The sequence below is a fragment of the Vipera ursinii genome, assembly GCF_947247035.1.
Source record: "Vipera ursinii genome assembly, chromosome: 2".
Classification (NCBI taxonomy): domain Eukaryota; kingdom Metazoa; phylum Chordata; class Lepidosauria; order Squamata; family Viperidae; genus Vipera; species Vipera ursinii.
The window spans coordinates 156879304-156891336 of NC_139513.1; the positions used below are offsets into that span (position 1 = coordinate 156879304).

Below are 12033 nucleotides of genomic sequence, written 5' to 3' on the forward strand. Positions count from 1 at the left end.
TCTTCTGTCGCTTTCTTGGCGAGTTTGGGGTTGCCAGGTCTCGGACGGATGGCGTCCACTTAGGTTTTCTCCTCAGGTGCTCCGAGGTCGGGGTTTCTGGGGTAGTCTTGGTGGACTGACCCACTGAAGGAGTTTCCCGATGGGGCCATGTCTTCCCTGTGGCAGTCTTCATAGGCCATGATTTCGAGTGTCAACTCGGCAAGGTCCATTGTGGGCTTGGTGATGATCTTCTTTTGAAGCTTTTCGTTCTGCAGACCGGTGATGACCTGGTCCCTGATGCGGTCTTCAAGGTCGAGGAAGCGACAGTGGCAGGCTGCCTGGCGGACCGTAGCGATAAAGGACTTGGCTGACTCGCCCGGTCGTTGGAATTGGCTGGCGAAATTCAGCCGCCAATAAAGTTCAGACTGTCTTCGCATGAAGTGCCGGTTGAGGAGGTCGACTAGCTCTGCGTAGAGCATGGCGGCCACGAGGTCCGGGCTACAGAGCCCTACGGTGACATCATAGACCGCTGGCCCACTGAGGCAAAGAAGCGCCGCGGCCCTGGGGCAGTCTTCGAAGATTTTGTTGATGAGGAGGTACCCCTTGACCTGCTCGAGATGCGATTCGCAGCCTTCTGGCTGGGAAACATCGAATTCCCTGATGTGCCTGAGAGTGGCCATGCTGTCCGGTCCACGGGTCTGCTTGTGGGTTGAGTGGGTGGAGGGCTCTCCCTAGCCAGCAAGTGACTTCAGCAGTGTCGGCTGGTGGGACGGCTTCCCTCCTTCAGTTCGTGGCTTCAGCTCAGTGACTTCAGCTCTATTAAGCAGACCAGTATCCCACCTTCGTCGCCAGGTGTATTGTAGTCGAGGGAAGACCAGGAGACAGCAGGCACAGTTTAAATGATTTATTTAGGGATTGTGTCCTGGGTGAGGCACCGCCGGGATTCCCTCTTATTTATACTCTAACTCTGTAAACATTAAACCAATCAGCGGGTGGTGTTCTCCCGCCGCGTGGCGGCAGCCAATCAGGTGTGGTCAGCTGCAGCAGCCGCGAGCTGTCAACAGGCTGTTGCTCCGGCCAGCTGGCAACTTCTGACAGCTCCGGTTGCTCTGCGCATGTGCGGCCCAGGCAACTTTGACAGCTGTCAGTGAGCTGCGCGTGCGCGGCAGCTTGACAGCTGTCAAAGTCAGCTGCTTCACTGCGCCTGCGTGGATGAGAGGCGGCAGCCCTTTTGACAGCTGTCATCGGGCTGCCGTGTTCTTCCTCACGAACGTGTGAGGAGAATAAATAGTTTAACAGTTAATATATAACAGTAAGAGTGGTGGAGAAATGCACAGCATTGGGGAAAGATGTCAGCTGCAGCTACAAAAAGAAAAGGAGGAGGAGGGGGGAGAGGAGAGGATATAAAAGGAGGTTTTTGGAGGGAAAGGGAGAGAAAAAACTTGAGAGGGAAAGGGAAGGGGATGGAGAAAGAGAGGTGGAGAAGAGGAGAAGCTTGTTTGAGTCAACCAGGAGAGAAGGGGATAGAACAGTGCAAAGATTAATGTCAGAGAAACAAGCACAAGTTTCCCACTAAAAGTGTGGTAAGTGGGTGTTCTGATAGTCCTCAACTTACAACCAGAATTGAGCCCAAAATGTTGCTAAGTGAGAAATTTGTTAATTGAGTTTTGTCCCATTTTATGACTTTTCTTGCCACATTTGTTAAGTGAATCACTGCAGTTGTTAAATTAATAACACAGTTCTTAAATGCATCTGGTTTCCCCATTGACTTTGCTTATCAGAAGGTTGCAAAATGGGATCAAATGACCCCGGGATACTGTGAATATCATAAATATGAATTAGTTGCCAAGCATCTGAATGTAAATCACTTGACCCTGGGGATGATGCAATGGTCATAAGTGTGAAAAATGGTCATAAGTCACTTTTTCCAGTGCCATTGTAACTTCAAACAGTCATTAAGTGAACAGTTGTAAAGTCGAGGACTACCTGTATTTCATCACTTTTTTCCTTTGTTTTTTGTAATCAAGTTTTTGACACCTTGCTAGGTGACTGGTGGTACTCAACTATTGCCATATCCTAAAAGTGGTACAATGGGTGAAAAGGTTGAAAAGCCCTGTTTTAAATGGAGATTAAATGAGTCTGGTTTGCAGAGATCACAGATTGTTAAAGAATGTAAGCAAGCATTCCAAAATGATTTTAATAATAATTTGGATAAGGGAACAAATTTGACAACAGTTTGGGACTCTTGTAAAGCTGTGATATGAAGATATCTTATGCAATGCAATACGGTGATCGAGAAGAAGCTGAAAAGAAAAATCCAAAAAGTGTTACAAGAAATTAAAGTAAGTGAAAGAGAGCTCCAGAAATCACCAGAAGATTTTAACATACTTAACCAAGTAAAATTATTGCAACAACAAATGTCTTTTTTGACTGTTTCAGATATTGAAAAGAAACTGAAATATACAAAACAACACATTTTTGAACATGCAAATAAACCAGGGAAATGGTTGGCATATAAATTAAGTTGTTATGTTGTTGTTAGTTGCGAAGTCGTGTCCGACCCATCGCGACCCCATGGACAATGTTCCTCCAGGCCTTCCTGTCCTCCACCATCTTCTGGAGTCCATCTAAGCTCACGCCTACTGCTTCAATGACTCCATCCAGCCACCTCATTCTCTGTCGTCCCCTTCTTCTATTGCCCTCAATCTTTCCCAGCATTAGGCTCTTCTCCAGTGAGTCCTTCCTTCTCATTAGGTGGCCAAAGTATTTGAGTTTTAGCTTCAGGATCTGGCCTTCTAAAGAGCAGTCAGGGTTGATCTCCTCTAGGACTGACCGGTTTGATCGCCTTGCAGTCCAAGGAACTCGCAGGAGTCTTCTCCAGCACCATAGTTCAAAGGCTTCAATTCTTTGGCACTCAGCCTTTCTTATGGTCCAGCTTTCACTGCCATACATTGCAACTGGGAAGACCATCGCCTTGACTATACGCACTTTTGTTGACAGGGTGATGTCTCTGCTTTTTAGTGTGCTGTCTAGATTTGCCATGGCTTTCCTCCCAAGGAGCAAGCGTCTTTTAATTTCTTGGCTACAGTCCCCATCTGCAGTGATCTTGGAGCCCAGGAAAATAAAATCTGTCACTACCTCCATTTCTTCCCCATCTATTTGCCAGGAATTGAGAGGGCCAGATGCCATGATCTTGGTTTTCTTAATGTTTAGTTTCAACCCAAGTTTTGCACTCTCCTTCTTTACCCGCAACAAGAGGCTCTTTAGTTCTTCTTCACTTTCTGCCATTAGAGTGGTATCATCTGCATATCTTAGGTTGTTGATGTTTCTTCCGGCAATCTTAATTCCAACTTTTGATTCATCTAGCCCTGCCTTTCTCATGATGTGCTCTGCATATAACTTAAATAGGCAAGGCGACAGTATACAGCCTTGCCGGACTCCTTTCCCAATTTGGAACCAATCAGTGGTTCCGTGTCCAGTTCTCACTGTTGCTTCTTGGCCCACATATAGACTTCTCAAGAGACAAATAAGATGGTCTGGTATGCCCATCTCTTTAAGGACTTGCCACAGTTTGTTATGATCCACACAATCAAAGGCTTTAGCATAGTCAATGAAGCAGAAGTAGATGTTTTTCTGGAACTCCATGATCCAGCGTATGTTAGCAATTTGATCTCTAGTTCCTCTGCCTCTTCGAAATCCTGCCTGTACTTCTGGTAGTTCTCGATCCACATACTGCTGGAGTCTAGCTTGTAGAATTTTAAGCATAACTTTATGAGCATGAGAAATGAGTGCAATGGTGCGGTAGTTTGAACATTCTTTGGCACTGCCTTTCTTTGGAATTGGAATGTAAACTGATCTTTTCCAATCCTGTGGCCACTGTTGAGTTTTCCAAATTTGCTGGCAAATTGAGTGTAGCACTTTTACTGCATTGTCTTTTAAGATTTTGAATAGCTCAGCTGGAATACTGTCACCTCCACTAGCTTTGTTGTTGCTCAGCTTTTCTAAGGCCCACTTCACTTCACATTCTAGGATGTCTGGCTCGAGGTCAGTGACCACCTCATTGTGATTATCAGGGACGTTAAGCTCATTCTTGTATAGTTCTTCTGTGTAATTTTGCCACCTCTTCTTAATCTCTTCTGCCTCTGTTAGGTCCCTGCCATTTTGGTCCTTTATCATGCCCATTTTTGCATGAAACGTTCCTTTCATCTCTCCAATTTTCTTGAAAAGATCTCTGGTCCTCCCTATTCTATTGTTTTCTTCTATTTCTTTGCATTGTTCATTTAAGAAGGCATTCTTATCTCTTCTAGCTATTCTTTGGAATTCTGCATTTAATTGGGCATATCTTTCTTTTTCTCCCTTGCCTTTCGCTTCCCTCCTTTCCTCAGCTATTTGCAAAGCTTCCTCAGACAGCCATTTTGCTTTCTTGCATTTCTTTTTCTTTGGGATGGTTTTGGTTGCTACCTGTTGTACAATGTTGCGAACCTCTGTCCATAGTTCTTCAGGCACTCTGTCTATCAGATCTAATTCCTTAAATCTATTTGTCACCTCTACTGTATATTCAACAGGGATATGATTTAATTCATACCTGACTGGCCTAGCGCTTTTCCCTACTTTCTTTAATTTAAGCCTAAACTTTGCAACAAGAAGCTCATGGTCTGAGCCACAGTCAGCTCCTGGTCTTGTTTTTACTGACTGTATAGAGCTTCTCCATCTTTGGCTGCAGAGCATATAGTCAATCTGATTTCTGTGTTGACCGTCTGGTGATGTCCATGTGTAAAGCTGTCTCTTGGGTTGTTGGAAAAGAGTGTTTGCTATGACCATCGTATTCTCTTGACAAAATTCTATCAGCCTGTGCCCTGCTTCATTTTGTACTCCAAGGCCAAACTTGCCTGTTATTCCAGTTATCTTTTGGCTTCCTACTTTAGCATTCCAATCCCCCATGATGATAAGGACATCATTTCTGGGTGTTAGTTCTATAAGGTGCTGTAGGGCTTCATAGAACCGGTCAATTTCATCCTCTTCAGCACTGGTGGTTGGGGCATAAGTAAAGTAAACATACAGAAAAGAAGATGATAATTAAACTTCAGGAAGGAAATAAGACTTACATGGATAATAAAAATATTCAAAGTCTTTTGGAATTGTTATATTTATTTATTTATTTATTTATTTATTTATTTATTTATTTAGTTACATTTATATACCACCCTATTCCCTGAGGACTCAGGGCGGTTTACAGGGAATTAAAAAATCCACCATACAAAAGTTAAAAAACCAAATTAAAAAATATTAAATTGACCCTGTATACTTAAAACCCCAGTTAAAAATTTCTCCTCAGCCTGGGCCTGAGAGCTCAAAGAGCCAGGTCTTCAGGCCCCGGCGGAATGATCGGAGGTCGGGGGCAGTCCTCAGCTCCACCGGCAGCTGGTTCCAGAGGGCAGGCGCTCCCACTGAGAAGGCCCTATCCCTTATATAAGAAACAGGAAATCTTCTTTAAAATTATTGATTATATATTGACTTAAATCTTCCTAAATTACTGGAAAATTATAAGCAAATTCTGTACAATAATGTTCTTTGAAATGACAGAAGCAATTAAAAGAACTAAGACAGGTAAAGCCCCAGGACCTGATGGTTTATTGAGTGGATTCCATAAAATCTTTGAAGAACAATTACTTCTTCTGATAAAGGACTAAATAAATTCTATTTTACAGGGAAACTCTATGCTGGATTCATGGAAAGATGTCTACATTTCTTTAGTACCCAAAGAAGGACAGGACTTAATTTCTGTGAAGAGTTACAGGCCATTTTCTTTTCTTAATAACGATTATAAACTCTTCATATCTGTTTTAGCTGACAGACTTTAAAAAGTTTTACAGGACTACGTACATGAAGACCAGTGTGACTTTCTAACCAAAAGACAACTAAGAAATAATGTGAGAGTAATTTTGAATATAATTGAACATTTACAGCAACCTAGTGACAAACAGGTTGCATTAATCTTTTAGATGCAGAAAAAGCTTTTGATAATTTGAATTGGGACATTATGTTCAATGAAAAAGATAGATTTTGGATTGGGTTTTATACAACAGTGGTCACCAACCTTTTGGTTCCATGGATTCGTGGCGGAGGAGATTATGGCAGCTGGGGAGATGGTTTTGCACATGCAATCTAGCTCCCACGTGTGCACATGAAGCTTCACATGCTCGACCACCACTTGCATGGCCCCAGTTGCCAACGGGCCATGGACCAGTACCAGTCCACAGAAACTGTTATACAAGGTTTGAAGTCTATTTATATACTCCAGAAAGCTCGGACTATGGTGAATGGAAATTTGACAAAATCATGTGAAATCCAGAAAGGGACAAGACAGGGGTATCCTTTATCCTCTTTATTATTTATTCTGATGTTGAAACTGCTAAATAGGGACATTAGACAAGAGAGCAGAGCAAAAGGATTACAAATTAAAACACATAAGTATCATATTTTGGCTGATGATTTGGTATTGATTGTGCAAGATCCACTAGAGAATATTGAATATGAAGATTAAAATGTTTGGAGAAATGGCGGGCTTCGAAAATAATTAAAGAAGACGATACTGACCAGAATATGAATGTGGAAGATTGGAATTGGAATTTAAAACTGGTTTTAAAGTTATCAATAAGGTGCAGTATTTGGGGGTGATTCTTATTAATGAAAATTCTAGGTTATATAAAATAATGTTAACATATGGAAGGACATAAAGTTGGATTTAAACAGAGGGGAGAACCTAGATTTGTCATTGAGGGGAAGATTTTCAGTAATTCAAATGAATATACTACCTAGAATGTTATTTCTATTCCATACTATACTGATATTGATTAAAGTTTCTTCTTTTAAGGTGACAGAAATATATATCTAAATTTATTTGATAAAGAAAAAACCAAGAATTACATGTAAGGATGCTAAAGAAAGAGGAGGTCTGGGTTTGCTGGATGTTAGATTATATTATAATGCTTGCTGTTTGCTATAGTTAAAAGATTGGATAACTTTGAAAAACTTAAGGTTTTTAGATACTGAAGGTTCTGATTTGAGATTTGGGTGGCATGATTATTTGTGATATGACAAAGTAAAAGTTAATCCTGGTTTTAAGAATCATATCATTAGGCAATCAATTGGGACTCTATGGTGGAAATATAAAAGATTGGCTGACAAAGTGCCACTTTGGCTATCGTCCCATGAAGTACTACAGAAAAAAAGAGATGTTATTGGAATGTAAATGGATGAGATATCAGGATTTATTTTGAAAGTTTTAAACTTGATTTAAAAAAAGCTTTGTTTTCTCAGGAGTTAAATTTAAATTGGATATCAACTTATCTTCTAGAGATGACCACCTGCTTGCTAAAATATATAAAATGAATCTGGAAGATAAAAATGTGGGGTATAACATAACACTGAATAAATTGGAGAATGTATGGACTAAAGGTAAAAAATATTTTGAATTAAAGCAGTTGAATTAAAGCTTTTAATAAAGCATTCTGTAAAGAATTGCCAAATCCTAGAAGGTGTGAATTCATTATACACCCATGTCAGGTATTCCTATATGAACAGAAAGTACAAAATAAGAGCCTTATTCCCATCTTTCTTTCCCTTTGTCCCTCTCCCATTTCTGTGCCTTCAAGGGTAAATATAGCAAGAAAAGCAAGAAGTAAAATATAGTTCCCTTAGTTTTTCCAGTATGTTTCTTTTCTCTACAAACTTCATCTGACAAAAGAAATATACACTGAAACCCCAGTCACAGTTCAAACAAAAAAATAAAACACAAAAAACCCCCAACTCAAATAAGCAATAGGCCCACTGAGAGGAATGTCTATGAGGTGGGACTGAGAAAAATAAAGATATCGGAACCCACCACACCATGAAAACCCTGTTCCTTTTTCATGTGCATCGCATGCAAGACACATAAAATGGTTGGGGCTTCAATCACACAGTTGCAGCCCTTACTTGTACAGATTTGGTACCCCCATGCAGACTCCATTGACCCAGGATCTTTCAGGTTACAAAATATGTCCTTTCCCCCCATTTTGGTTTGACTTTTTATGAAATTGAAAATGATAGTTAAAACTCTTTTTTTCCCCCCTTTGGCTTTTGCCCTTTGCGCTCTCTGCTGGTCAGTGCATACTTACCTCATGGGTTATTATCACCTCATGAATTATTATCGCAACATACTTTGTTTACAATGTCTCCAGATGTGCCAATTTCTGTGACTATAAAAACCGAGTAGCTGCACAGGAGAAGTCAGACATTTTCCTCCAAGGAAAAGCAGCAATGAAGGCATTGGTGTACACCCTCCTCTTCCTCTTCATTGCAGGAAGTGAAACCAAAGTATTCTCCAGATGTGAACTGGCTAGACGTCTGAAACAAAGTGGCATGGATGGATATATGGGTGTCAGCTTGGGAAATTGTGAGTTTACTCTCCCTTTTTCTCCACCGTAGCAAGATCCAGGTTTGCTAAAGGGATCCTAAATGGGGCAATTCCTTTCCAGAAAATTTCATCCAGCCCACTCAATGTTCAAAAAACTCTGTTCTGTCTTCTAAGAATGAGAAAATACCCTTTCTTCTCATGACAAATGACTGAGAAGATTTCATCCTGCACTCTAAAGTCAGAAAAGACAGGACAGGAAAACCTCTACTTTTTTTACCTGCATTAGCATCCTGATTTTAATGTGGGTGATTGATCTCCAGTTTGTCACCTGTTTGGGACTAGAGCAGAACTGGGATTTCCTTAGAACACTTTGGTCTCTGTATTGTCTATTAATAACTGGTTTAGCTAATATTATATTTATTCACATATGAATAGGGGGCTATTAGCATCCTCCCAAAGGTAAGATGCTTCAGATTCCCCCAAATCATTTCAAGTCTGCTAATATAGAATGTTATTGCTTGACAAGAGATGAAGAAGTAGCTATTTCATATGTTAAACTTGTGTATTGCTTTAAGACATTTAGTTTAAGGTTGGGAGGGGGGATGAGTAGGATTGCACTTTTCAAGGCCATCTCTAACTAAGAGGATAAGACCTTGGGAGGTTTTCTAACAGAAGGGAAACTGATTCTTTAAATTAATTGGAGAATATGATTAATGACAAAATTAGAAAGGTGGAGAATTGTGTTTTAATATATCGTGCAAGGGACGGAGATTTCAGATTCCATCTTCCTTTGAGCAAGCATTTGCCAGTGTATTAGGCTAATAAAGGACTTTATGTGCCATTAACAACCCAGGAAAATCTTGGAGACAACAATCAGACTTATTCCAAAATCTCCTGAATGTTTCCAATGTTGAAAGAAAAATCTTCATCAGGCTCCAGTCCAAGCTGGGAATAATCAAAATGGAGACTGCTTTAGAAAGAAGGTTGTAGTTTATTGAAGAGGAGAGCCAGACAAAAAGATGGCTCTGGGAAAGCTGACCACATGTAGTAGGAAGGGGTGGGTTTTTATACCTTCTTGAGCTTTTGTTTGGAGTTGTTCCTGTGGCATGAGCTTTGACCTGAGTCTGAGTGTGCCTTTCTGGTATTCTGATAATGGTGGGTTAATCCTATTATGAACAAAGGTCATATCCTGCTTCCCTGGGTCTGCAGCTGATGGCTATGTCCTCTGTTGGATTTTTTGGTTTGAGGGATTGTTGACTCTAGGGATCTTTATCTTTCTAATCCCAATCTTTGTCTTTGTCTAATCTCCAATCTTTCTGACAAGATTATCACATCTGCATTTCCGGAGACCTGGTTTCTGTTTGGGGCAGAGAGACATGGGGGTGGTGGTTGGTTTCTGCCTTTGAGATCTTTTGTGAAAATATTATATGTTAAATATTCAGTTCTTGCAGGCATTAAGCAAGACGGAGAGTTGAAACAGCACCAAGTTTATTTAACTCAGAACAGAAGCAGCCTTAATGACTGCTGTGCAGCTATTTATACTGTTAGCCTCTAGGCGGTGACCAATAGGTTTGAAGTAACAGTTTCCCACTCAAAACCTAATTATCTGCCTGGAGATAGTAAGTCTGGCTTCAGTAACACCAACTGTTACAACACAGAAATCTAGGTCAGACATTTAAGCAAGTGATACAAGGCATTTAAGAAAACAGTTAAAGCCAATACATTACATTATATTCTGCCTTTTAATATTCCCAAAAATATTTCTTTCTCAGGTGGGCTGACTTCCCACACCAAAATGTAATGAACTTCTTGGGTTCTTCCTTGTTGGGGAAAGAATCAGAATATAGTTAAATATTCTGTTTTAAATGTTCTGTGTGAGAAATCAAGACAGCTTTTTCATTTATAGCACAGTACTTTTATACTTCTTTCCCCGTTTCCTTTCTTCCAGGGGTCTGTATGTCTTATCATGAGAGCCGTTATGACACCCAAGCTGTGAGTCCGATAAACGACAATGGCAGTCGCGACTATGGGATTTTCCAGATAAACAGCCGCTATTGGTGCAACAATAACCAGGGCCGTACAGCTAATGGCTGTAATAAGCCTTGCAGTGGTAAGATATGTAGTGGAGAGGAGATATAATCTTGATAAAGGAATGCAAGAGTTGTTTCTCTATTAAGAGAAAGTTGATGAGAAAAGTATGACAACTCAGTCCTGGGAAAGAAGGAAGCATTGATCCTGTTTGTGTATGAGGTGGGAGAGAGAAGTTTTTAAAATTCTGTCATTATTATATTCTATACAATGAAGTAGCATAGATTCCCATAATCCTCGTAGCGTTTGTTTCCTGACCTGATCTACTACCAAGGGCTGACACCTGTTTTATTAGAAAAGCAAAAAGAAAAAGAAAAAAAGAAATATCCCAAATAACTTATATGAAAATTTTGTAGGGAAATTCTAGTCCTTCTACTCCTTTATTGGTCTCTGTAATTGTCTTATTGCACCCACCAATTCATGAAGATTCACATTTAACCACCCTGTCTCTCAAAATTGTTTCGAGTTCCTACCTGGATCATCTAGGTACCAAGTTTTCCATTGGCCTGTTATCCTTCCTCAATCTGCTCCCCCACTTAGTACCCCATTTCTTAACTTCTCACAACTTCTCACCTTCCCCCACAAAGACATATTTGACTTTGGCCTTCACACCACCCACCCCAGTGTGGTCTGAATTATAATGAGCACCAGTGGTGAGGTCCCAGTGTGTCACATGATCAACATTCTCGCAATCTCTCTCTATCTCTCTCTATCTCTCTTTTTGCTTTATATAATAATTTTATGCAAATATTTGGAAATAACTTTGAAGCATCTAGGATGCGACATATTTTAATTTGCTTCTCCCGGCAGCTTTCACAGATGATGACATCACAGATGATATTGCTTGTGCTAAGAGAGTTGTGCGTGATCCCAATGGTATGACTGCCTGGTGAGTCAATCTCTCATTAACATCTTTCTACTTGTAGCATTCAGTAGCAACTCAACTATTGCTCATGAAAGATAATTATATTTCTTTAGACTATTGTACAACTTTAACATTGGTGGAGAAATATACTTTCAGAATATGACACATAGTATTTTTATTGCTATATTTCCATTCTGGTTGCTTTTGAATATTGGTTTAACAGTCTTTTGAATTTGGGTTTAATGGTCTTTTAAATCACAGTTTGAAAGTAGATTAAAGGTAGATTACAAGTATACTGGCACACAGCTTGGCAGGTGAATTGTAGCTGGATAATTTCTTCCCCATAATTTAACATTCATTATCCAGTTTTGTGCTTGTTGGCTGTTTATACATCTTTTTAAACAGGTTCACCATCAAGATTTAGTGCCCAGTTGGGACAAGCAGGAAAAGAATTTGGCAAATGGCCTTTTAAACACCAGGATTCTGATCCCAGGAATGAGCTCCAAGGGATCAGAGAACTGGGTCTGTAAAGAACCTAGTAGTGGCACAAGCAGGGAGAGATCATTTGTGAAGCCTCCAATTATAGGATGAGTAAGAAAGGGGCTGCAGGAGCAGATCATTAAATGGAAAACTTTTAAGCCAGCAATCAGCATTTAAAAGCAAATCATAAAGACATTATGTGGTCAGTACTTATAGTTATCTA

General features: G+C 40.2%; 1 protein-coding gene across 1 annotated transcript; it reads left to right on the forward strand.

Annotated features, from left to right (window-relative positions):
- Positions 1 to 8280: 8280 nt before the first annotated feature.
- On the forward strand, positions 8281 to 11754 carry LOC310633423 (lysozyme C, milk isozyme-like; the record flags this gene model as incomplete). Its single annotated transcript, XM_083351128.1, has 4 exons — positions 8281 to 8416; positions 10326 to 10487; positions 11276 to 11354; positions 11736 to 11754. 4 exons carry the CDS (start codon positions 8281 to 8283, stop codon positions 11752 to 11754), a joined length of 396 nt encoding a protein of 131 aa, XP_083207254.1.
- Positions 11755 to 12033: the final 279 nt, after the last annotated feature.